At 53.0% G+C, this 24,709-nt stretch overlaps 13 protein-coding genes across 13 annotated transcripts; 8 read left to right on the forward strand and 5 right to left on the reverse strand.

The window, feature by feature from the left end:
- Nucleotides 1-1,795: 1,795 nt before the first annotated feature.
- CLAFUR5_13102 (Dothistromin biosynthesis peroxidase dotB) lies at nucleotides 1,796-3,250 on the forward strand (the record flags this gene model as incomplete). Its single annotated transcript, XM_047912250.1, has 8 exons — nucleotides 1,796-1,825; nucleotides 1,894-1,939; nucleotides 2,066-2,148; nucleotides 2,219-2,262; nucleotides 2,316-2,445; nucleotides 2,499-2,707; nucleotides 2,771-3,146; nucleotides 3,203-3,250. 8 exons carry the CDS (start codon nucleotides 1,796-1,798, stop codon nucleotides 3,248-3,250), a joined length of 966 nt encoding a protein of 321 aa, XP_047768113.1.
- Nucleotides 3,251-3,706: 456 nt separating this feature from the next.
- On the forward strand, nucleotides 3,707-4,477 carry CLAFUR5_13103 (uncharacterized protein; the record flags this gene model as incomplete). The annotated part of the gene is made up of 1 exon (XM_047912251.1): nucleotides 3,707-4,477. The coding sequence occupies one exon, from the start codon at nucleotides 3,707-3,709 to the stop codon at nucleotides 4,475-4,477; it is 771 nt and encodes a 256-aa protein (XP_047768112.1).
- Nucleotides 4,478-4,703: 226 nt separating this feature from the next.
- On the forward strand, nucleotides 4,704-6,215 carry CLAFUR5_13104 (uncharacterized protein; the record flags this gene model as incomplete). The annotated part of the gene is made up of 4 exons (XM_047912252.1): nucleotides 4,704-4,774; nucleotides 4,830-4,894; nucleotides 4,941-5,169; nucleotides 5,237-6,215. 4 exons carry the CDS (start codon nucleotides 4,704-4,706, stop codon nucleotides 6,213-6,215), a joined length of 1,344 nt encoding a protein of 447 aa, XP_047768292.1.
- Nucleotides 6,216-6,636: 421 nt separating this feature from the next.
- On the reverse strand, nucleotides 6,637-7,014 carry CLAFUR5_13105 (uncharacterized protein; the record flags this gene model as incomplete). The annotated part of the gene is made up of 1 exon (XM_047912253.1): nucleotides 6,637-7,014. The coding sequence occupies one exon, from the start codon at nucleotides 7,012-7,014 to the stop codon at nucleotides 6,637-6,639; it is 378 nt and encodes a 125-aa protein (XP_047768051.1).
- A 36-nt stretch (nucleotides 7,015-7,050) lies between these two features.
- Nucleotides 7,051-7,344, reverse strand: CLAFUR5_13106 (uncharacterized protein; the record flags this gene model as incomplete). The annotated part of the gene is made up of 1 exon (XM_047912254.1): nucleotides 7,051-7,344. The coding sequence occupies one exon, from the start codon at nucleotides 7,342-7,344 to the stop codon at nucleotides 7,051-7,053; it is 294 nt and encodes a 97-aa protein (XP_047768111.1).
- Nucleotides 7,345-7,759: 415 nt separating this feature from the next.
- Nucleotides 7,760-9,793, reverse strand: CLAFUR5_13107 (Heterokaryon incompatibility protein 6, OR allele; the record flags this gene model as incomplete). Its single annotated transcript, XM_047912255.1, has 1 exon — nucleotides 7,760-9,793. The coding sequence occupies one exon, from the start codon at nucleotides 9,791-9,793 to the stop codon at nucleotides 7,760-7,762; it is 2,034 nt and encodes a 677-aa protein (XP_047768110.1).
- Nucleotides 9,794-13,640: 3,847 nt separating this feature from the next.
- Nucleotides 13,641-14,038, forward strand: CLAFUR5_13108 (uncharacterized protein; the record flags this gene model as incomplete). The annotated part of the gene is made up of 2 exons (XM_047912256.1): nucleotides 13,641-13,837; nucleotides 13,969-14,038. 2 exons carry the CDS (start codon nucleotides 13,641-13,643, stop codon nucleotides 14,036-14,038), a joined length of 267 nt encoding a protein of 88 aa, XP_047767882.1.
- A 6-nt stretch (nucleotides 14,039-14,044) lies between these two features.
- On the forward strand, nucleotides 14,045-14,343 carry CLAFUR5_13109 (uncharacterized protein; the record flags this gene model as incomplete). The annotated part of the gene is made up of 2 exons (XM_047912257.1): nucleotides 14,045-14,116; nucleotides 14,167-14,343. 2 exons carry the CDS (start codon nucleotides 14,045-14,047, stop codon nucleotides 14,341-14,343), a joined length of 249 nt encoding a protein of 82 aa, XP_047768290.1.
- Nucleotides 14,344-14,410: 67 nt separating this feature from the next.
- CLAFUR5_13110 (uncharacterized protein) lies at nucleotides 14,411-14,806 on the forward strand (the record flags this gene model as incomplete). The annotated part of the gene is made up of 2 exons (XM_047912258.1): nucleotides 14,411-14,666; nucleotides 14,721-14,806. The coding sequence occupies 2 exons, from the start codon at nucleotides 14,411-14,413 to the stop codon at nucleotides 14,804-14,806; spliced, it is 342 nt and encodes a 113-aa protein (XP_047767704.1).
- A 399-nt stretch (nucleotides 14,807-15,205) lies between these two features.
- CLAFUR5_13111 (uncharacterized protein) lies at nucleotides 15,206-16,522 on the reverse strand (the record flags this gene model as incomplete). Its single annotated transcript, XM_047912259.1, has 3 exons — nucleotides 15,206-15,270; nucleotides 15,323-16,447; nucleotides 16,519-16,522. 3 exons carry the CDS (start codon nucleotides 16,520-16,522, stop codon nucleotides 15,206-15,208), a joined length of 1,194 nt encoding a protein of 397 aa, XP_047767705.1.
- Nucleotides 16,523-18,038: 1,516 nt separating this feature from the next.
- CLAFUR5_13112 (AN1-type zinc finger protein TMC1) lies at nucleotides 18,039-18,604 on the forward strand (the record flags this gene model as incomplete). Its single annotated transcript, XM_047912260.1, has 2 exons — nucleotides 18,039-18,144; nucleotides 18,195-18,604. 2 exons carry the CDS (start codon nucleotides 18,039-18,041, stop codon nucleotides 18,602-18,604), a joined length of 516 nt encoding a protein of 171 aa, XP_047767706.1.
- A 1,699-nt stretch (nucleotides 18,605-20,303) lies between these two features.
- On the forward strand, nucleotides 20,304-21,464 carry CLAFUR5_13113 (uncharacterized protein; the record flags this gene model as incomplete). The annotated part of the gene is made up of 1 exon (XM_047912261.1): nucleotides 20,304-21,464. The coding sequence occupies one exon, from the start codon at nucleotides 20,304-20,306 to the stop codon at nucleotides 21,462-21,464; it is 1,161 nt and encodes a 386-aa protein (XP_047767707.1).
- Nucleotides 21,465-23,084: 1,620 nt separating this feature from the next.
- CLAFUR5_13114 (uncharacterized protein) lies at nucleotides 23,085-24,140 on the reverse strand (the record flags this gene model as incomplete). Its single annotated transcript, XM_047912262.1, has 3 exons — nucleotides 23,085-23,268; nucleotides 23,419-23,469; nucleotides 23,995-24,140. 3 exons carry the CDS (start codon nucleotides 24,138-24,140, stop codon nucleotides 23,085-23,087), a joined length of 381 nt encoding a protein of 126 aa, XP_047767994.1.
- Between the last annotated feature and the right edge of the window lie 569 nt (nucleotides 24,141-24,709).

A 24,709-nucleotide genomic window follows, 5' to 3' on the forward strand; every position in this document is an offset into this window, starting at 1 on the left:
CGCGCCAGCCAATGAGTGGATGGGCAGCGCCGAGGATGCTAGGGTGGTGAGGTCGTGTGGTGGAAACAAAGGCGAGCGGCGAAACACGCGGGCGCTGGATGGCTCTGGCTCTGGGCGCGCGTGTCGACGGCGTGGAAGTGGGTGATTGTTGACAAAGGAACAAGCCGGGCGAGCGTGGAGCCAGCAAGGCGGGGGTCGGGTGTGTGTGGTGTGGACCGTGGTGAGGAGGAGCACGTGTGAAGTGTGATGGGAGACGGGGCCCGGGCGTGTCAGGTTCGTGATGTGAGATGCTTACTTGGAGTGATCAGGCGCCGTCTCGGAGTGGCATCGATGGTAGGCGGCCGAGGAAACGACACGATGGCAATGGCATGCAGGTGACGCGATGGGAGAGGAGCGAGCGCAGCTTTGCCTTGCGACGAGAGGGAAGCGCCGCCAAGCATCGGCGAGACTCTAGCGCGTGGCCGCTGGCAAGAGGATTCCCTTCCAACGAGACGAGCCATCATTGCAGTCTATTTGCAGCGAGGCAGCCCGCAGTGGAGGTATGATGAACCCGCGCATACAGAACCACATCCATGTCGCTGCAACGGAGACACACGACTGCCTGCTATCAACTTCAAACAACTGACCTGACCGTCTGTCGCACACCGAATCTCGTCTTACGCCTGATGCATGGACCTCTCCTGTGCATCCTTCATCGCCACCGCAGTCACCATGATACGACGCGACACCCCGCCGGCATCCCCTCCTCTTTGCTTGCTGTGCCTCAAAATCGACTTGTCGCTTTCTCGACCCGTGAAGCTGCATCACAGCGCTAGTAAGAATGACACGATCACGTGCCGTCGTGACATGAGCCGAAAGTCTCGGCGCCAAGGGAAAGGTCGAAAAGAAAGAAAGCAACAGCGAACAAGGATAGCTTAAGTTGACATTCACCAGAGCTCAGCAGCGATGACTGCGTCGAACTACGTACAGGCAGCACGTCGCCTCAAGATCTGGACTGAAAGAAGTTACAGGAGTCTTCGATTCTGCCTCGACAAGTCTCACCGTGGGTCGGGGGATTCGTACGCAGGAGACAATTTATGTTCTCATCAAGGGGTGCTCGTCTGTTTCGCCACGACTGGAGACATAGGCTTGTCAGCCCAAGTGCGCGGTGGCACCCGTCGACGATCATGGTGCAAACTCTCTTCGAGGCGGCTGCGCGATCTGCACCCCACAAAGGTACCCCAGACGATCACCGCTGTCAAACGGCGGAGCGGATGAGGGATGAGGATGATGAGAGTGCCGACTTTGGCGTATCATAAAACAAGCACCGCTCTTTCACCTATAATTGCGCTCTTCTCGCACCTTCCACTCCCAAATCCCAGCCTACACCACCGCAACCATGAGATCAACCTCCGCCCTCTCCGTAGCGAGCCTGGCCTCCGTAGTCAGCGCCTTCCCCTCCCTCCTCCGTAGCGAGCCTGGCCTCCGTAGTCAGCGCCTTCCCCTCCCTCCTGAAGGAGATCACAAACGAAGAACGCTCCCTCATCGGCGAGCGACAAGCCGCCCCAGACCTTAGCACGCGCTTCAACGCCGCCGAGCAATACGTCTCCAACACCGGCGAGCATGCCTTTGTTGCTCCTGGACCGACCGACCAGCGTGGTCCTTGCCCGGGGCTTAATGCGATGGGTAATCATGCCAGAACTATCCCTTGCCCGCCAGACGGTGCTCACATGGTACAGCCAACCATGGATACCTTCCACACAACGGTGTAGGATCTCATCTCGATTTCATCAAGGGGACTTTCGATGTGTTCGGCATGAGTGCTGATCTTTCCGGATTCTTGACGGTATGTTTGTAATCATGGCGGAAGACGAGGTCGTAACGAAGGGCTACTTGTGCTGACGTGATGTATAGATCCTCGGCGGTGTCATGGACGGCAATGGCCTCGTCTGGTCGATTGGTGAGTAAATCTGAAGGGCAGAAGGCATGATCTGTCTGGAACATGCGCGCAGCATCCCTAGCTCAGTCGCGGTTGCTGAGACAATGCCACGTGGTGTTCGAGTATGGCTAACACCCTTCTGTTTAGGTGGGCCTTCTGCAGCCGCACCGCCTTTGTTGCCTCTTCTGGGCACACCGCAGGGTATCTCTGGAAGCCATAACAAGTATGAGGTATGTATTTGAAGGGGATCAGGCACTACCATATGGGTCTCGAGTACGGCTGACACTCTTTGGTGTGTAGGCGGATGCATCGCCTGGTCGTGGTGACCTGTACAAGTACGGAAAGTGAGTATTGGAAAGATTACACACTACTCTCGCAGTTACTGACATGGCTGCAGCGACTTTGAGCTGCAAATGTCTCAGTATCAGCAATTGTACGACATGGTCAAGGCTAACAACGATAACCTTGATCTTGATTTGATGAATGAATTCCGCTCCATGCGATTCGACGACTCCATTGCCACCAACGTGAGTCTCTTCTTCTCCCCACGCACGGTTTACATCACTGACCTGTAATCTAGCCTTACTTCTTTAACGGACCCTTCACCGGTGTTCTCGTCCAGCCTGCCGCGTACTCGTTCATCTACCGCTTCATGGGCAACAAGTCCGCCGAGCACCCACAGGGCCTCATGAACAGCGAGATCCTCAACACCTTCTTCGGCGTCGAAGAAGTCAACGGCCAGCTCTCCAAGATCGGCGGTTACGGCCACGAGAAGATTCCTGACAACTGGTAAGAATTCTCACATCACCCTGATAATGCATCAATCACGGCGATCCTAACATTCTCCTCAAGGTACAAGCGCGCCATCGGCGATGAGTACTCTATCGCCTTCCTCAACACTGACACTGCCCTTGCCGGCCTGAGATACCCCAAGTTCCTCAGTGTCGGTGGCAACATGGGTAAGGTCAACTCGTACGCGGCCATCGACCCTGCGGATCTTACTGGAGGTATCTACAATGCCAGAACTCTCGGCGAGGGAAACAATGCAATGTGCTTCGCCACGCAGTTCCTGGCCCAGACTATGCCCGACATGGTCAGCTGCAGCGGTGTGCTGAATGACCTCACTGGAGCCTTGAGCGGTTTCACCAAGGCTTTCAACACTGCGTTCAGCGCGTTGAGCTGTCCGGAGATTACGAGTATTGATGACAATCAGTTCAAGCAGTTCCCGGTGAGTACTGTTCTGCAACAGCGATAGTTGATGAGACTGGTGCTAATATGTGATAGGGTTATGCAAACCTCGACTGCAAGACCGGAATGTACCCATCAAAGTAATTCCGAACACACGGTGAGATGATGGTATGGTAATCACGAATTATGGCCGAAGAGATACGTCCTGATGTGTTAGGCAGAAGGGGACTCATGGTTCGATAGTAGAATGCAAATTGTGCTGTCACATGATTTCCTCACGTCTCCGTGAACGTTGGCCGTTCATCACAGGAACAGTTCTTAAATTCGTGGCCATACATCCTTGCTCTGTATCTCGATGGTATCTTAAACATCGAGACCAATGAAGGCCCAGTATAGGATGATTTTTCATGCTTACCACACTTCGTCTCAAACATGCGTCGAATGAAAGTCGCGAGAGTTTGATGCTCCAGAGCTGACGAAGAAATCTAGGGACGGCCCACAGGCATCTGCAGATTGAATTGCAGCTCGATCCATCGCTAATTCTGACGACGAAATACGCCCCTCCCATTTTCACGAAATTTCGTCCGCCGGATCAAAATCATGGCTGGGAAACCATCTCCCCTCCTTAACCTTCCCGCCGAGCTACGAATCGAGATCTATCGTCTGCTCCTCGAGAGTCCCGGAGAGTTGCCCGTCGATTACGCCGACAAGTACTTCTCTGGGCGAAAATACATCGACCTAGACCGCCCAAAACTTGCCGCCCTGAGAACTAACGAATGGCTCAAGCGAGCAATGAATCCCACAGGCCTCGGCGATCAAGTACTCCGTGTATGCAGGCAGACATACCACGAAGCTCTCCCAATTCTCTACGCGAACAACAACTTCTTCTTCCAGCAGGGGAAGGTCTCTGCGACACAATGGATCAACAGCATCGGGCCGGGCAGACACTTTTTGAAGCATGTTCATATCCAGAATGCTGATCGGGTTAGACTTCTGGGATGGAATGCGCTGCCGCTGAGGCTGCAGCGGACGGGTCTGGAGAGCTTGTCGCTTGGAGCATGGCTATGGTGTGATCTCGGACCGGAAATTGTGAATGTCAGGTTTGCAGCGTTGGTGAAGCAGATGCATGAGAAGGCCGTCAAGAAGAGGAATTGCACTGGCAGTGGGCCAAGTAGGAGTGATGTGCTCATGTTTACTAGTGATGAGCATTTTGATCGCATGGGGCATGTGGATCGCTCTTGCATCACGATCATCTCTTTGTGCAACTCTACGAGGCCTCGATCACTTCGACGTTACCCAACAACCATGCGGCTTGCGTGGATCAGGCACTCGATCTGGTCCCTCTCTAATCTGCAGCTACTTCTCGACTAGACTGTGCAACACGGAGATGCTCGGTCGAGATAGCCGTTTGCTCGCGCAACATGGTGGCGACAGCTACTGCAGATTGGTGGTATGTAACATAACAATGCCGCTCAAGCATGTGACCTGAGACCATGCACCGGGCTGACCACGACGAAGCTCATATATTTAGTCGAGGTCGTCTAGCAGCTCGATCATCGTCTTGAGCTCACTCACCCCAGACTACGAAGAAGTCGCCATGGCTCTACCTTATCCGGAGGGAGAGGTGTACTTCAAACGCTCTGCCTTGTCATTTACGGACAATGGCTGGTAGGCGAACCCTTCCGATGCTGGGACGTATGGCCTCAGGCTGATCATAATCAAGGAGCTTCGTCATCAATGTCGACGACGCAGATGCCGCAAAGGGCATGGAAGTATTCAATAAGCGTTGTAGCATAGAACACCGTTGTTGTTCGCCACTGACTGAGATATCTAGATTGTTTGATCGAGTGGGTATGGAACGAACCGTGTCCGGCGAACACCGACTTCACCGACAATCGTCTGCCACCTCGGTGCAAGAACACACGAGCTGACAAGGATGGCATCGGCGACAACCGTGTATACTGGGACTATCTGCCTGTCATGTTTGGAGATGCCGAAGATCTTAGCTTCCGGAGCATCAAGCGGCATGTACAGCTACAGACTCCAAGAAGGGGCAACGGCGAGTATGTGTGCAAGACGTCACTCATCTTCTGTGCCATCCGTCGACGCCATGCTAATGATAGCGTGCAGGTACAAGAAGCGAGGAGCTGGCGGTCCAGCCAAGATTGTGCTGTCCCCTGTAGAACTGCTGAACGACAAAGACGGGCCTTTGCCATTCATGTGGATCGACCTGAATTTTCCAGTGCGAGCAATATACCTCCCCCTGCAGTACCAACCAAGCAAAGACTACCCCGACCTTTGTAGTTACCTCATGCTCGACTTCCGTCTCCGGAAGGGCGTGAAGATGTTCGACCAGAAAGACTACAGCATGGATGGCTTGCCCACTCGCCACGACGTCCCATTCGACAACAAGCTTGGACTTGGCTATCGTCCACGACAGACCCTTGGCATCGACATCCGTGGCGTGTACAACTTCCTCATCCTGCCACGACAGCTGCGCAGCGCTGAGAAAGGGCTCTTCATGCCTACAGATCCCGCTGATGCGCTCGTGAGGTTGACAGGACCCGAGAATCCATCAGTGCCAAGTCAAGCTCAACCGGACAGAGGTTTCATCCAGCTGCCTTTCACCGACAAGCTAGACATCGCGCATGTCATTAATGAGCACTTCGGAGTCGAGCTGACTTACATCCCCTTCGAGATGCCGCCCGACGCGGAAACTCCAATGGAAGAAGTCCGCTCCATTCTCAAGATGGCGGTCGGCGTAGGCCTTGGCTTTATTCCTGGCGTTGGACCACTTGTCCAGCGTGGCTTCATGATTGTCATGGCTATCGCTGAGGACCCGGAAGGCTTCAAAAATCGCGATCCGCTGGAGCTGGGACTTAGCATTGCGGATGCTGTGGCCGAGTCTGCTCTCCAGCTGCGCGGGAACATGAGCTATATTGGGAAGGGGTCTGCGAAGGGGCAGAGGAAGGGTATTGTGTCGGAGATTGGGCTCAAGACTATCAACTTCAGCTCGAAGACGCTGCTGAAGGATGAGCCGGAGATCGGAGCGGATCCAAAGGACGAGAAGGAGAAGCCGACTATCAGGACTGGCCTTACTGTGGGATAGAGCTGAGGAAGTGGTAATGTGTTGCTATCATTTTGCGTGGCGATGCTTTGTTACCGGAAACAGAAGTCTTCCATGAGCAAAATCTCGGAGGAATCGCGATTGCACATTCATCTAGCCCCAGATACGTAAAAGCCATACTGTTCTTCTCGCACCAGTCCTCACGCAAGGGCTGTTGACAAAGTACATCTCCGTCGGGTCATTGCAGCAACCGATCCTTGACCTCGGGTTCTCCAGATCACTGAGGTAAGGCAACCCACGAGCGCTTCACGTAGGTCGCTACAAACCACAGATTGCTCTGGAAACCCAAAAGGGCCAAGCAATGATGTTTTGGATGGAAGTAGACGACGCGCTCGGCGGCAACGGACTTTGTCCACAGCACCTAGCGTGGGCACTGCTCCCAAGATCAACCTCCTTGAAGTCTCTATTCCCCCTTGCGTCTCTTCTTCGCACTCTTCTTTTTACTTTCGCCCTTAACCGTAGCCTCGACGGAAGCAGCCAAGTCAAATGCCTGCTGCAGATCCACATCTGCCACACCATTGAGCACCGCAATGACGTCCTCAATAGGATACACGTTGACAAGTCTAAGAGCGATATTGTCCAACTCCACGGGCTCGCCTTCGAAGCTTGCTTCCATTCGATCCATCACCTTGCCCTGTAGAACCTTCTTGACAGAGCCGGGACTGAGGCCGTACTGAATTTTCTCGCTGTCAATCCACTTGGTTTTCCCGGAACTCTTGCTGCGGGTCTTATGACCAGAAGCGACAGCAGACTTCTTGGCGGATGGAAGCTGCTCAGGCATCACGAAGTCAATCATTGCCTCGAGGTCCGGCTCGCCCTACCCTTTTGCGAGGTTTGGAACGAGGGCTGATCTGATTCCAGAGCGGACTGCATCAATTGAAGCGCCGCCCATGTCTGATGGTGAAAGACGTAGTCGACTGCTGGGCACTGGGGGTTCTGGTCTTCGGGCAGGTGCGCTCGGTGCTAGTTTGGAGTGCGAGGTGACTGTATTCGTAGGTTTGATGCCTTGAAAACGGCGACGGAAGAGCTCATTGTCGAGGTTGGTGCTGAGCTGTTCGAGCTCTTCTTGGACTAGCCATTTGAAGCTTCTTGTTATGGCTTCGACGTCCATGTTTGCTCTGATAGTGCAATGTAGCGATGAACTACGACAGTGCAGGCGCTTGTATAACGAAAGCGCGATAGCTGGTTGTGGGCTTTCTAGATATGCCCAGCACTGCTTCGATGTCTTTGTGTATTCCGCATGCGGACAAGTTCTGGGCTGCATTGCTCAAGGTTGCTTTGTTCCAGCATGATGAACCGCTATTGCACCGCCAGATCTCAGCAGAGACTCAATTGTGACCAATTAGACTTTCGTGTGAAATCCAGTTGCCAAAAGTGTTGAAGTCCTCTGTTCCTACTTGTCGAAGATGTGACCAGCCATTAGATCCGATTTGGGCCTTTGTTCGAACATAAGAAAAATTGCGCGGGCTTCGCTATCGCCATCACTCGAGACATGGCAATCTCACATACCGAGCCTGATCGCGCCTTCACACCAGATCAAAACTTCTAATAGGAACACCTCGCTCCAGCAAGTACTCAGCAGTCGGGGCATTTCGATCGGCTTCTCCCATCGGCGACTTGAGCTTCCACGAACCTGCATTACCGTCCATCTTCTCGAGTGACTCCCAGTCTATCCTAGGATCCCAGAAAGTCGTTGTCCCAGAGACTGCGTCGTGGAAGTGTCGTTGATACACGCCCACAGCTGGATCAAGCCGAGAGATGAGTGTTGTACCCTTCGGAAGAGGGCCTAGAAGCACTTCGCCGGTGCTGAGGCTGTATATCGAGCACGTGCCGATCAGCTGGTATCGCTCGGGCTGTGCTGTCAAGGAATATGGTCTAAGCACGAGCGGGCTCTGACTGCCAAGGACCGCTGCTACCAGGTCTCCTTGTCGGGTTCCTGTGCTGCCAATGCCAATGTGGCCTTGTTCAGTGAACATGAACGGCAACTGTGCCACCTCGTGATATCTCAGGCATATCTGAAAGTGCGCGAAGGATTGCGCGTTATCATTTGAGGCCAGAGATTTTGGGTCTTGGCCTGCCCAGACTGCTCTTACGAGAACTTCATAGTCCGGCCTTCGTTGTATGACGTCATCTATTGGGATGCGATGCCCTTTCAGTGGATACAAAAAAGCACGCATGAAGTCTTCAAATTGTGCTGGATTCATAGACTGTAGATATGAGTCCATGAATCTCGCTAGTGCAGCGTAGGCCGCTGGCCAGTGCTTATCGGAAACATCTCCAGGTCGGTCGAGGGTTTGAACTTCGACGATCTTGTCTGCTACAACGCCATGAACCCGAAGTACATCATCATCTTCGAATGTTGCACCTGATACCATGGCATGAGACACTGCAGTCTCAGAGCTCGTCGGAAGGAGTCGATTCGACCGCGTAGTCCAGTCAGGCATCCATGATGGACCGTTCATAGCTGAGCGCTGATACAGACCTGCGGCGTCGAGCAAATTAAGCCGGTTGTAGCGCATAGTGTACTTCCTGAAGAATTCACTGTACAACGACATTGGATTCTTGTGCCCCAACGTTATACTTGCAGCGAATTCAGGTCCGGCCGTCATCTTGATCATGCCAAGGCTTCCATACACTTTGTCGACGTCGAATTTGCAGTTACTGCCACGAACTCGGTCGATGGTCTCAAGGATAGGGGCAGTGGCTTTGTCCAGGATTGTTATTGCAAGGCCCAATCGTGTGCTATGCAGGTCATGTTTAGCGTCTCTGACGTCCAGCCCTCGTTCGCCCAGGATCTGCATTGCATTCCGGAAGTCGTGGAGTGGCATCGATAGCGTTCCACATGCTATGACACTGTCGTCGTTGGATGCGAAAGCCTCTTGCCTGGTCCAGACCCGGGTGAACCATTCCCGCTCAAGCAGTGCGCATACCGCTTCGTACTGGCGCATGCCGTGAGCGAAGTACTGCTCATAGTTGTGCAGAAACTTCACGACACCTGGTTGGAGTTTATCGTTACCAGTCATCTCGTACGTACTCCAGTTGAAGTCGAAGCCCTCGCCCAATTGCTGAAGAAACTGCATCGCGAACGCGCTGTCGTTCTCTTCTTCGCCGAGCCAGATGATGACCTTCGCAGCCATACTGTAGATCTCCAGCATGGCAGGTATCTGCCAATTGCGCTCTGCCTCGGCCTGCTCTGTTGCGGACTGGTCCATGCAGATAGCATCAATCCACAGTTGGCGATCTGATCCGGGATAGCGAAGGTGTCGTAGAGCAGCATATAGGTTGCTGCCGAGTTCGAAACATGCCAGACTGGAGTCGGCCTGTTCCAAAGTGATTGTGTGTGATTTCTGCATATCACCCCAGGTGTATGATAGAGCTTCCCACTGTACTGTGGCACTCTGTGCATTCGATCGGCCACTCATGACACTGTCTTGAACCGTATGCGTTGAGAGCTTCACCCGAATGTCGTCTTCGAGCAGGCCCTGGCGAAGTGTAAGCACGCGTATCTCATGGTGACCTTCCCATGGCTGGCGCAAAGGAATGTACGAATAGTAACCCATCTTAAGATGCTCTGAACGTGACTTGACAAGTCATACCATGATCGAGGTAGTCCAGTTCCGAGGTCAGCAACATATTTCAGCCGCAGATGGCAGGGTAGCTGCAAAAGCGCCACCGTTTAAGCGAACCTGTAGCGCCTTTTATCAAAGCGAGACATGATGTCCATGTTGTTCGCAGCATTACGCAGGGGCGGTGAAATGGACACAGATTACGTACCGCAGACCGCAGCGAGATTCGCTGTGTTCGCTGGGACGCTCAGGCAGCTACAGATGCAGAGACAGTGTTACTGTTGGAAGTATGGAGAAGGTCGCTGTAGACAGGTCAGTGATTGTGAGAGTGGTGTATGGTCCTGATACTTACCTCAAATTCAGTCGCATCGCCTTCTTGGTCGCCTACGTTCGCCGTCGGGGATGTTGCACCGGATGTGGGCCTGCCATTTTCAACTCCACGACAACTGACTACTTGCAGTGGTATCTCAACTACAAGCTCGGAATGTGCTGTCTCAATTATTTGAAGCGCCGTTCTAGCACTGTATCATACAGTAGCGAGTGGACTGCAGAAGGTCGGTAGCAACCGCCGCTTCGGTGCGATTGGTATAGGGACATTGGCGATCCAGATCTTGCCGCGACTGTTATCGGCAGGAATGCCATAGTCCCAGCTCAGAGGCTCGATCTTCCAGCTGTGCGCGTGTGCAACTTCGTTCCGCAGCTTCCGAAATCTGTGCGTGCGCATCAAGTGTGTACTAGCAACTTCTCCCAAAGGCATTGTCGAGTAGTAGATCTTCCTGATGAGCTGAAGCATTACAGCCACATGCCAGATTGGCCTCGCATGCAGCGCACTGCATGAGCGGAGTACCAGGCTTAGCATGCGCTGTGTCTTAGATGGTGTCAATGGCGTCGGGTAGTGCATTATCAGCGGTCTTAGTTCGTCAAGCGACACGCTCAACATGCCAAGTGGCGATCTAGTGAGACGCTTCCGGAGGTCGACCGTACATGGCGTCTGAAATTCGCCGGGGAAGTCTCCAACACTCATCGGCGGCCAAGGATCTGTCCATGGCATGAAGGTCACCTCTCGAAAGTGCTGAACTCTAGAAGCAGCTTGTAGTGGCTCATGTCGGCATGATACGAGTGCTCGCAGACCGTACACAATCAATGGTTGCATGCATCTTTTACCACGGTGATCCAAAGAGAGGTCTCCAGCTTTGACAACCGGCGGTAGCAAGGTGAGCTGAGGATTTAAGCCATCGCTGGGGAAACACATGGAGGCCAGTCGAAACTTGAATCGTGTCCAGAAGTGTTAGCCACCAATGGTCTGCTTGCGTTTGAGTTGGTGCGATGAGATCTGCTGCGACTGCTTGAGGAACTGTACCGATGCGTTAGAGATGCTAAAAGACCTGGAAAATCGAGCATACATCATGCTGCACCGCTGACGTATAGCCTACATGCTCAACCCAGGTGCGCGTCGCCCCTGTCCGATCACGTAGTCAGTACTGCGATTGAGACGTTGGCTGCAGTGGCGTGACACCTGCCTTCGAACGAGAGGAGAATGTCATCGACAATGAAGCCTTCTTCACATAGGATGCCCAGCTCCCCACTGAGGACTTCCCCAGGGTGATAGACATGTTCTGGCACTCCCTGCTCGCAGTCTTTAGATAGCACAATGGCCACGCTTTCTGGTCGTGCTAGAGTCTCGTCGCTGAGTGTGGCGGGCATTTCGTGCTGCCATGGTGAGTGGAGTCGGAGGTACCATAATCTTGGGATGGCTTGATGTGTCGAAGGGTTCTTGATATCTTGGACCAACTCGCCAAGCGGATCTGCAGTGCTCTTCAGCGTGACTATAAGCCTGAGTTGGAACGCCGGGACACCTGCGCAAGAGTCGATCATAACCTTCCGCCGGTTTTGTGAGATCTGAGCCCGGTTGCAATTTTGGTCAGCTGTAGTCTAGCCTGGTCGTCGCATCAGACTTTGCAAGGCTGAACGCCATCATGGCGTGCATGACTGTGTTCGCCATGAATAGTCTGGACATTGGCAAATTGTCCTTCTGATAGACATATGACTGGGCCTGCCATCGACCGCCACCTGGTGGAGCTCAAACCCAGCCGGTGCCGCCAACCCATCTCATGCTGTAGTGCTGGCTGCATCAGGAAGCGAGCAATTCTGCCCGAGCATCGTCCAATGTGGTGCGTTCTGGCACAGACCATGTGTACGAAGGTACAAGTCTCCGCGCAGCGTGTTGCAGCAGACGCAACAGAACGTCAGTCAGTCTATCGTACGATAGGGCTACTTTCGAAGACTGCACAGCTTACTGTCGGTATTAGTAGATGTGGTCCTGTTGATAGTACGTGTTCTAGGCAGGATGCAATGAAGGCCAAACGATGATATGTATTCCGGCCGAACAAGGTCACCTTACTACCAGAGCGGCATTGCAGCGCGAATAGCAAGGTTGGCCAGTGTGGTGTACGACGTCACGTCGATGCTCGAGAGTGGTGGTTGTGATTTGTGATTGTGGGAAGCAGGAAGAGGAAGGAGTATTGTTGACAGCAACGCGTCCGTGGCATCGGGATCTCGAACCCCCGCTCCGAGGCCCCGCAACGGGCACTGCCACCAGTGAGATTCCCTTTCGTGTCTCCTGCTCGACCTCACCTCCTCCCAGATGGTAGAACAAGCTCATATCATGTGCATGACCTTGCAACAGCCCCGACTAGTTACTCATGCCACTATCCTGCGATCTCAGAACTTGCGTAACATCTCCAGGGGTCATATCGGATTCTCAGCATTTTGGTAGCGCGCGGGTATGTCCTCTCACGACAAGGATGCGTTGGCTGACAAAACGGCGTACTCTTCGACACGCTTCCGAGATGCTGAGAATCCGAAATGGCCCCTGTAGATGTCAGCGGTTCCTTTGTACTTCGTACTGCCCTCGCTAGTCATCGAGACCTCCCTCGCATGGACCGTTCAGGTCGTCAGGAACCAGTGGGGGCTTTTAACTAAAGAGGCGACCGCATTCCCCCAAAAAGCGAAAGCAACTACGATCTGCGGAAGGGATGTCTAGCGCTTGAAATCGGCCGCGTTACCCGCGTAACGTCGAACAGCCTCGCGTGCTTTGGCGCTCCCATCTTGTACGCAGTTTACCTCCCAAATCAGCCGCTCCTCGGTGAAGTCTGTGGACCTTCGCAAGCTCGGAAGTGGCTCCACTCCAACACTACCGAGCGACAGCACCGTTCTGGTTTAGGAGCAGTACGCAGTCCCTAAGCTACAGTGTCGCTGTTGTAGCTGCTAGAAGACGTGATTGCTATTGTGCGGCGGTCATCTCTTCCGTCAAGAGCCTTCACGCGGAACAACGTCTGCCAGTATGATGGTCGAATCGTGTCCAAGCAGTATTCCTACTGACGATCTCTAGATGAGGAGACAGGCACATCCTTGAACCCTTGAGCACCTGTCGTTGGCCACATTCATTCCAAGCAAAACGACTGACCATATTTACTACCAGATCAAGGCAGATATACCTTCCCCGCAAGCAGCAAGCAGCAAGAAGTATCTTGCTCTGATCTGCAGTCAAGGTCTAAGGTGCATTGATCCAATGACCGTTCTCGAAGAAGCACTCTGAACCTCGAAGCCTTGTTCCATTGGCATGGCACTCATACGATCATCGTCTTCCATTCTCTCGTGTCGCAAACACAGTTCGAGCCAACCTTCCCCGTCGCGATGGTGTTTGTATTGATAGCACATGTGTAGAAAGCTCAAAAGGCCGACATTCGCAGCGAAGAAGGTATTGTCAGATCTTCTCTCCATTGCTCTCGCAGACACCTGCTTTCAGAGCAAGGTCTGATCCTAACCACAGCAAGGAGATATGGCTACCGTCGACAGGAAGGATGAGTATGGGACCGCCAAATACGACGTGAATGGACAGGACCAGATGGACCTGCACCCGAACGACTCGCAAGATAATGCGCTTCGGAAGATCAGAACCGCTGGCAGTGTGGCCATTCCACCGGAGCTGTTCGAGAAGCTTTATCTCAATCCGGAGAGCAAGGTCAAGGACCTTTGGTAAGTAGAATAGTAGCGCACATAATATAGCATGGACATGACTAACACCTTCTTCCTCCAGGCAATCCGACCCCAATGTAAGGTCATGGCTTACCACACACATCGTTGCTCACAGAACTGACCCAAATCAGCGGTCTTGGCGGCTTTCTACTATCCCTAACACCACTCTCATGCTACCTGATGGACTGGCGCAACACCTAAGCAGGCATGGGAGTTTCGAACATCCCCGTATTCCTGTTCTTCGGCGGCGTGCTCGTGAACGTCGCCGCTGTCTTGGAGGTAAGCACGCCTGATCCGGCGATTGCAATGAATGACTCAAATGTGAGCAGTGGATCCTGGGCAACACATTCATCTCGGTCGTCTTCAGCACATTCGGCTGCTTCTGGCTCACATACGGCGGTGTGCTTCAACCATTTTACGGCGCAAGCTCTCACTACGCGCCTGATCCAGTCAATGCTCCGCAAGAAGGCGCGTCACAGCCTATGTTTGTGAACAGCTGGGGGTAAGCCCGTTCGGCGCAACTCTGTCGCTCAAATAGATCGCTGACCTTGGGTAGGATTCTTCCTCCTATGGATGGGCGTTCTCTGCCTAGTCTACCTCATCTGCGCCATCAGGACGAACGTCATCTTCTTCGTCATTCTGCTCCCACTCCCACCCGCGTTTGCTCTGTTGGCAGCAGCTAACTGGTACGCCGGTATAGGAGAGATGGCTTGTTCTCAGACTTTGCAGGTCGTTGCTGGAGCACTGACGTTCATAACGGATGTACTGGGGTGGTACCTGTTCACCTCGCTACTCCTGGCGTCCATTGATGCTCCGTTCCAGCTTCCAGGTAGGTTGCATTGACACCAACCAGACGGGTTTTACTTACGCTAATCTGATGCAGTCTTTGACCTCTCTACGAAGGTCCCGGGTACCAGCTCGAAGAATAAGAACGCCGAACGTACGGAGGCTGATCTTGAGAGAGGCTGAACGTCTAAGCAACCATTTCTGACCTTTGTGAATACGCAGCGTGCTTTGGAAGCTGAATACAGCTCAAGCGTTGTGAAATTCGAAATTCGTGGACATTGTGGTTTCATCTAAGAGTGTGTAACAGCGCGACCAACACTTCAGCTCGACCTTCATGGATGTCGCAGACGATTGCTACAGGTACATGGTATCGAGCTCAACCATTCATTCGCCAATTGTGCCCCCGGCTCCACGAGTTCTTTAGCTCCCAGCTCCGGGAAAGTGAACAGGGATGTGAATTTGAAGTAGACAAATGCGAAGAGGCATGGCGTCGTTGTCGGAAAGAAAGAATACGCCCTTTGCCAAATTGGACATGAAATGTAATGACTACGACTCCACCCTCCCCAGAACTTGTTCTTGAGATCACTTGCCGTTCCACTTCGCGTTCATCCTCGCGATGACCTTATCATTCTGCTCCTCATCCGAGACTGGAATCAGTGGCAGCATAGGACCCAGCAAGCCTGGCGAAAAGCGTCTTACGTAGACTAGAAGAAGTGACTTCCTCAAAGCGTGAGCGGGACAGATCTTCACGTGCTGATACTAGCAAGTCCTTGACCTTCTCCTGATCGAAGATGAGCGGCTGGGCATTCGGCTGGATACCATAGTACCCTGTACTATACTTCTCTGCTCGCATCCTGTTTACGTCAGCTGGATCTCTGTTGAGTGCATTCTCGTGCGCGTTCTGGGCGAGGAATTGCCCTATGCTTGGGGCTCCATATGGTGTCTCAACGGCTGGGAAGGTGGCGATAGAAGGTGGTGTCTGGAGGAAGAGAGCTCGGGCATCCTCCGGCACATTCACAGCTTGGCAGAGCTGGTCGAAGCTGTATGTTGGCGACGTAGCACTGAGAAGTGTCTCGATGAAAGCTTCATCGCTTGCTTGTTGGCAGCAAGTAATGACGCTTCCCAGGAACTTCACATACCGGTACATCTCGTCATATTCTCGCGTGCCAAGGTGCTGCCGGAATTCAATCGTAGTCTTAGTACATTGCGCACCATTTCGATCAGTATGCGCATGCGCGTTATCAAAATTGACGTTTGCACAGTGACCATCGAGGTAGCCCTTCTTGAATTCTGCTTCAAACATTTTGCATATATCGCCATAGTCATCGCAGTGTTCCACCCTACGCAACCAGGCGAAGAGGTTCCGGTCTTGCTCGCCTTGGATAGAATTTCGCAGGAGATGTGCAGCACCCTGGAAAGCAGAAAGAGGTGCATACAGAGGCCGTTCAATGTCATCGTGGCGTTTCCAGGCTGGCGCCAGCACACGACTGCGCGCGTGAATCGAGTCGATGGTTCGTTCATGAGCGAGGAAGATCTGGTAGATACACTTAGCTGTGTCGTCCGGGATCTTCTCCTTGCCACACGCAAAGTGGACGTGAAATCCGCAAGTCTTGTTGACGATGAAGTGACATTTGAAGCGCTGCTCTAGCCATTTGAGAGCTTCGAGCATTTCGCGGATCTGGGAGAAAGATTGAGGATCGTCAAAGCGGAAAACCGGCGAGATCAGCTCGATAGATTGGGCTTTGTAGGATTCTGGCAGAAGGCGGGTTTCACCATGTGTCAGTTCGCCATCGTCTGAGGTCACGGTCCATGTCGAGTAGGTTTCTTTTAGAGTGTTAGAAACGAGGCCCTGTTTCCTAAGAAAGTGCATCACAGCACGTTCACATTTGACATACCCATCTTCGCCAAGCCACCGCCCAGGGAAAAGGTCTGGCCATTCTGTATTGGTGAAAGTCATGCGGTCATATACGCAAATGAATTCCAGCTCGATGCCAAAGGTGAGTTCCAGATCCATGGCTCGGAAGTAAGGTCGGTCGATCGTTCGGAAGGCAGTCTTTTTTTGATAGAAGCAGTCCAGCTGCTTGCGTCGGTCGTATAGTGAAAAAGTTGGAGAATTGCAGCAAGACAACTCCAGGCGGGCTTCTGGATATCTGAACATCGATCATGACGCTCAAAGAGCCGATGCAAACAAAGCCAGCCATTTCCCAGTCCATTGAGCATTGTGATGGCCGTCAAAGGATCCTGATATAGCTTGACAAAGCCAGATTCTCCCTTTGCGAGTCTGGGCGACCCTCCGATCCCTCGATGTGCAGCATACGATTCATCCTCGACTGGCTCCTTAAGAGGCTGGTTCTTTGTCGATACAGCGTCTTGACACGCCGGAAGTATATTTCGTAACCACAGCCGTCGTACCTAGTTGCGTCGAGTGCAGCGCATCAACTGGCCGCAATCCTAGCATCTGCCAGAGCTAGGCTAATGAAATAAAGACCCGAGGTGTCGAGGCTCTGTCATTGCAAGAAGGATCTCACCCTCAAGGTTACCGGTAGCTTAGCTTAGCATAGCGACTTTTGGCATTCTGTTGCTGCACAGCAGAATTATCAATGCATGTATGTGCTGGTTGAACGTGCTCGATTGGCGCAGTATTTCTCGCAATTCTGCCACGTCAAAACACCAGACCGACGTGATGGCGTAGATTGCGCACGACAGATCATGCGGCGATGGTGTTCCGGCTAGGGTTGATATCGTTGGCCACGTGTCCACCGCTTCGGCTTGGGCGTTAGCCCAAAGTGGTTGCGCGCATGAGTCGCGGAATGAAGCTGTCGTCCAGGACAGACTGGATATTGTGAAGAATGCCCCCGTTGATACCGCGCGAAAGGCAAGGCGAACTGCGGTGGGAGGACTGTTCATTCGACGTCATGTTGGGAAGGTTCCACGGTTCATGCATGATGGTCGGGAGAAGGCCGAGGCCGACGGCGACGGGCCATGCAGGGACCGACGGGAAGAATGGGTCTGTGCCACGGGTCCGGGCTCGGCTTGTGACGAGGTGTACCGTGTCGAGTGAACAGCAACAGCAACAGCATCCTAGTCAACTAGTGTCCTGCCATTCCCCATTACTCAGCCTGCTGTTCACCACTCCAACACCTGACGCATCACACCTTCTTCATCCTCTTCCCCTCTCCTACATCATCATCATCATCATCATCATCATCAAGAACACCTCGCGCAACTACAACATTCATCAGCCAGCGTCGCCGACTCCGAGTCCACAGCCACCGCCTCACACGACCCAACATCTGCTAGCCTTATCAGCACCTGACTACTGCCACCGAGTCATCTCCACGCTCGCCACATCACCACAAACACTCTCGTGATAATCCAAATCCGCACAATCACCCTACACACCACATCCGGCGTCATGCGTTCCAACAGCATCACCTCCATCAGCTCCTTCTGCTCCCGCGCTTCGTCAGCGGAGCCAGAGCCAACCATGCAGATCTTCGTCAAGAGCATCCAAGGCGACAGTAAGTGACACTCCATCATCACTATCATACTCCAACTAACAGCCTCCCAGCCTTCCCCATAACCATTCCCGAGTCAACCTCGGTCCATACCCTCCGCTCCCTCCTCGCCCTGCGTACCAACACACCAGAGTCCGACCTCCGCCTAGTCCACGCTGGCAAGCATCTCTCTCCCTCAGAAGCCCTCTCAACCTACCACATCAGCGGCGAATCCACCGTCCACATGGCTCTGCCCATCCGCGGTGGCGCACCCAAGAAGATCCGCTGCAACGCCAAGGACTGCAAAGAGAAGGCCCAGCTCATCGTCGGCGATTGCGGCTTCTGCAAAGGTCACTTCTGCGGCAAACACCGCATGCTGGAGAGCCACAACTGCACTGGTCTTGAGGACTGCAAGAAAGAGGAGAAGGAGCGGAATCGCGAGAAGTTGGAGAGTGAGCGTACTGTGGCTATCAAGGGGATTTAGATACGCAGGGACACGATGTGCAAGCGACATGAATCAGGCATGTGCGCTGATGGGAGGATGTTATGATGCAGTAATAGCGGATGATCAGACCACCGCGCCATTACGGGTGTGGACATTTTGCATGATGGAGTTTTTGGGAGGGAACCTTTTCGGGCCTGCGTTGCTCTATCAGCGAGGCGCAGTGTATGGTGTGCTGAATTGAGAAGTTTCGAGTATACTGGCCGTCATTGGTCCAATACAACAGACATGGATATGATCAGCCTGCGAGGCATTACTTCCGGTTACATGTGTGCAGAATGGTGAGGTGAGGCTCACGCAGGTATAGGAAGTCATATGATGGAGCTCCGAGGGGCCGCGCTCAGTACGGCGGAAGACTGACCAGCTACACGAAGGACCATCCATTGCCGTGAATGTCGAAGTCGCTTGGGAGGTACCCGCACTAGACTGGACACTTGGGGAAGCTCGCGCTTGCTGTACGGACTCCTGAAGTGGCAGCAGCGTGGACAACGCGGTGGTCCTCAGCATGGATGACCGTGATAGGTTTGTAGTACCGGCGCGCAGAAATTGGGACTCAAGCGGCCGAAGCGCCATCCTTCAGCCATGATGAAAGCCGACAGAGTGCATAGAAGATGGCCCATTGCTCTAGACGTGGAGCGTAAGCTGGAAAAGGCACCACGCTACACTCTGGACTTCAGCAGTCTCGCGGCTTGCATACCAGGCTCGAGCAATGGTATCAACATGGACAGCGCGCAGAACGGTGGCATGGATGGCGATCCAGCTTGGAGCTACTGGCGCGTTGGGTCTGGACTTCAGAAGGGAGGCGCTGCACCATTTCAACATCAAGCACATGGGAATCATGGACGGCAGGTGAATGGCTTTTCGTGGACTGTGATATTAACTTGGAGATACCGCGTCTCGGAGACGTACCGCTTGATGCTCTCACTCAGGCCTACCAAGAGGCCTCAACATGTATGGCGGACTGACCACTGGTATGGACACTGGTATGGGTCTGAGCCGACCGCGTGCCTCAGGCAGGATCTCAGTCCGCCGCGCATACCTCAGCGCCTGTAAAGGACCTCAGCATAGATGGCAGGATGTCCATTGTCCTTGAACCTGACAATAGGTGGAGCTGAACAGCGCGCTGTTGCATGACGCTCTCAACTCGAACCTATTGTCCAAAGCGAAGGGAATGGCATTCGACGACAATCGCAAATGGCTGCCATCAAATTCGACAATAGCTTCGAGTCACCCTCTGCGCTTGGCGCCCCGTTCTGACGCAACTCTTCCTCAAGCACAATAGCTGCATTGACAGAGCCTTCAATGGGTGCTTGCGGTTGTTGTAGAAGATAACAATAGCCGAGAGGTACGTGCACGCCTCGAGCAATAAGTTTGGTGGCTGGCAAGTGGGTCTATACAATAGCAACCATTGACTTCCTGGCCCTTCTCGCTAACAATCGCTATAGAATCCTACAATAGCTTCGAGTCGCTACAGCTTCGAAAGGTCTCACAATAGCAGTGTAGACAATAGAGGGTAGGAGGCATAAGTATTTTCATTTTTCCCTCATTCCTTCACTTCTTTCCTTCACTCAACAACACATCTCGCTTCCTGCAGTGCAGTACTCCTCCTCCAGCTTTTATATCTTCTCCTCCCGCAGCACAGCAATCCACCGACCACCAGAAGCATCCACTGCACGACGCGATGGCACCACCCACCACTCCCAACAAAGGCGCAGGCGCCTTCTCCTCCAACACCACCCCGGCCTCCACGGCACCCCCCTCCTCCCTCGCCACCCCAGGCAGGGACTCTGCCTACGGTAGTATGGCAGATGACGGCGCACTCGCTGTCACAAGCAGCGTGCAGGCCTTCCTGCTGGCCAACGGCATCCACGCCGATGTCGTTGCGCTGTTCACTGCCGAGGCGCTCCTGGAGAACGCTGTCGACCAGCAGCGCGAGGCTGGCCTCGAGCAGCCAGCACCAGCAGCACCACCAGACTTCGCTCCCGCCCCGCCCGCCCCTGTCGTTCCTGCAGAGGCGCCGCGCCGTGCAGAGGTCACGGCCGGCAGCATACCATACAAGGCCCTCCCCTCCTTCCAGAAGAGGAAGAGACCTGAAGACGAGGCCGATGGCGCCAATGCCATCAACAAGAAGCAGAAGAAGACTGCCCCTCCTCCCGCCACCACCACCACCACCACCACCACCAACAGCAAGGCCAACAAGGCCATCACCAAGAAGACGGCAGCGGCACCACCTCCTTCACCAAAGGTGAAGGACATCTCCTACGACATCCCAGCCACGCCATTCGCCGACCTGGACTGGAGCGAAGCTCCCACCAACAGCACCGACCTCCTCACCACCTTCCCACCAGCAGCACTAGAGCCATCAGAAGAGGCCATGTGCCAGTACATCACGCCAAAGTACATCACCTGGCTCCGAGGCCACGTCGAGTACATCTCCTTCCGCCTTGCCGCCGTCACAGTAATGCTCCACCGTGCCGACTACACCGTCGAAGCAGCACAGATCGGCCAGTTCGCCGTCGATCTCCTAGGCACAGGCATTTACCACATCGCTCTGCAGCTCTACCTGAAGCAGACCGACGAGCACGACGTTTGGCTCCATGCCGAGATGGCGATCGCTGATGTCATCTACTACCTTCGCGGTGGAGAGAAGAAGGCAACCCGCGGCGATCTCTTTGAGCAGGCTGAGGTTCTGAGGGAGATTGCGAAGGGTATGGGTATGAGGCACGGCGTCGTCGGCGAAGTCACCTGGACCGAGAAGAGAGCTATGGCGAGCAAGAGACAGATTGCCAATGGCCTGAACCTCCACGACAGCGATGACGACCTCATGCTTGAAGAACTCTGAAAAGGGCAGCATCACGACTACGACAGCATGGCACGAGATGAGAGTTGAGAGATATGGCACTGCATGACTCGCGAGAAGGAGAATTCTACCAGGTTTTGAGATGAGAGATGGGGTTTCCTACAAGGTTTTGAGTTGGGAGATGAGACTACTACTACTACGATACTGCATGAGGTGTTCTGTGCCGACGAGATGCTACTACTTCGACTTGACTGATGCGTTCTGAGCGAGAGAGATGCGGCTGCTCTACAAGAGAGCAGAGCTTAACGTCGAAGCGACGCCGCGAGAGATATGAATTGAACTTCCTTGACTCCCGAACATTGTCTATCTTTCATCTTTTCAACTGCCGTGACTTACTGATGTGCGCGTCCCATGCTACTGTCGCTCTCACGGCGTCTGAGGTGCTGGAATGCTCCCGGTGCTCACAAGAGTTGCACTTGGGACGGTATTGCTCACGATTGCCGGCCGAGATCGACCCTGTCATTAGGAGGGTCTGCTTAGACACGATGAGGACCTGATCTTGTCCTATGCAGCTATTTCCTATCAAAACGTTCTCCGCCCTAAGATCGGGAGTGTTATAGCTCTTATAGGAGACGCACCTTTAGTAGAGCGACGTCGCCTATAAATGCTACTCGAGATCAATCCTCTCACTATAAAGATCTGCTTAACCATTATAAGCGGATGCCACACTTTCCTCCTACGAGGAACTTGAGTCGCTATGGCACCGGGAGTCCTACAGCTCTCATGAAAAAGGCACCTCCGGTAGAGCAACGTAGCTCACGAATACCCCTTAAGATCAAGCCCATCGCCATCAAGACCTACTTGACCATTATAAGCGGATGCCGCCCTGATCTTCAGCTACGCACTTACATCCTACTAGAAACATTGTTTGCTATTAGGCTAGGGGTGCGGCAGCTCGCATAAAAGACGTATATCCAATAGAGCTACCCTATACATTGTATAACATTGCCCTTATACAACCCACAGGTTTAGACCAGCTCTACATCATCCTTACAAAAAACCTATCCTCTGTCTCCGCCCCCTAAAACCCAACTCTATCAACGCATTATGAATAACCCTCACCCTCTGCCTCCCCGCCTCACGCTCCTTACTCACACTCACCTCACCCCTCCCATCCCCAAACGGCACCTCATCCGCCTCATAAGTAGCATTAACCCCCGGCATCTCCCCCTTCTAGAAGTACGCCCTTACGGTCATCACCGTACACTTACTATACGTACTCGGCGTACAATGCCCCGCACTCTCCTACGTAAGCACCCTCGCCCCCTTAAACCCTTACGCTATCTTATACGCATTACCTATAGGCGTCACTAGATCCGCTCTATTGCCTAGGAAAAGGACGGGGAAGCTTGTGTTACCCTTCTATTCATCGATAAAGCGAGTCTTCGCGCGTTTAAGGTAGTAGACGCAGCTTAGACGGATCATAGACTATATATCACTAGCTGTAGGGGATAGGTCGGTAAGGTTGTGCTAGTGTTGTTTAAACGCTTCGCGGGTAAGGAAGCTTTGGTCCTCGCCGTCGCTATAGGCTATAGCTATTTAGGCGGCGCCGTAGTCACGGACGAGGTCGTAGGTTGTGTTCGAGGGGCAGGAGAAGTCGTGTTACGGCTTTAGCACTTCGGTAAAGCGGGTTCCGTTGCCTTTCTCGATGTCGGCTAGGATGTCTACGACGAGTAGGAGCTTGGCGATAGGTTTGTAGAGGGCTTGGAAGATAAGGGCGTAGACGTCGCTATAGGTTATAATGTCTAGGTAGGGTCCGATTACGGGTAAGGGGTTGTAGTAGAGGCTTTCCGTGATGTTAGCGATCCGCTATTTGACGCCTTCGGAGGTGGTCTTACTAGTCGAGTTAGCGAGAGCGCAGGTTAGGTAGCCTGCTCGTGCGCAATTAGAGAAAAGAGTGTCTATACCGGCCTCGGTGTCGACGAGGTTGTCGTACTAGAGGACTTTGCGGTAGTCGTAGGCGTCGACTACACCGTCGACGATAAGTCTGTCGATACGTTATAGGTACATCGCAGCGTATGTCATTCCGAGGTAGGATCCGTACGAGAAGCCCTAGTACTAGATATTCTCCTTGCTAGGCTTATGTTTTAGTTCTCCTAGAACGTCGACCTTAGCAGCTCGTTTAGGGCATCCGGCAGAAAGAAGCCTCTTCGCCTCTTGTTCCCGCGACTCACTATACGCCTCAATCAAGCTTACTATATTAGTAGCAACAGAAGACGTGCTTATATATTCCTTAATATCAGCCTCGCCCTCCGGCAGCGGTAGAGAGCAACTCCTACTATAAGCCGCTACTATAGCCTATAGCCGCCTAACCGTAGCATCAGAAGATTTCAAAATACCCTCCTCCGTTTGCCTTATCTGCTATACCTAACCAATGTTGTCATCACTAAAACAACTCATCGTCGGCTTCGAATTTGCCACACCTCTTAGATCAAAGCTAATGACGTCGTAGTACTTACTATCTTCCGAGTCAACGCTATTTTGAAGCTGCTTTCTAGCACGAAGTATATACTCGACTCCCAAGCCTCCTAGACCACTAGGGTTGGTCAGTACAGCTCCGCCATATCTCGGATCCGTGACGGGCACTTTGGCTGGTTGGCGGATTACCGCGAGGCTGACCGTGGCGTTCGTCGTGCCATTCCAGTAGTCCATGGGCATCGCCAGGCGAGCGCATTGGTAGTCGCGTTTATCGATGTAGCATGGTGCGTACTCCAGGGACTTGCTCGTCGGTGCAGTGTCCCAGTAGAAAGGCGCATTATGGCCATTGCTTCTGCGTGACGTCCATGGGAAGCTGAGTTGTTGTGGTCGCCACAGTACGTGATGCGCAAGGCTAGTCTCAGCCAATCAGAACCACCTCGTTTCTTCGCCCAATAGGAACAAGTCTAAGCTTTCAAAGCGTAGGTGGTACAAGGGCGTAAGTCGCGAAAAGCGCTATCGCTTCGTAGATACGCAGCCAATTCTGCGGGCAATAGCTTCGTATATATATTACCCCTACCCCCGGTCTATAGCAGTCTATAGATATATTTTCTAAAATATAAGTGTATAGTTCTATAGAGAAGCTAAAGGAGAACAATCTCTATATTTTAAAAATCCGAAATTTTCAGTAATTAAAAAGCCTTAGGGCTTAAAAGAAAGTCCCGGGAATTTTTCGTTTATTAGTAAATTTTAAAATCGCTACTATTAAACAGGTCACGAATTACGTAGCCGTAGAAGATAGGAATTACAGA

Source organism: Fulvia fulva, chromosome 11, assembly GCF_020509005.1.
Source record: "Fulvia fulva chromosome 11, complete sequence".
Classification (NCBI taxonomy): Eukaryota; Fungi; Ascomycota; class Dothideomycetes; order Mycosphaerellales; family Mycosphaerellaceae; genus Fulvia; species Fulvia fulva.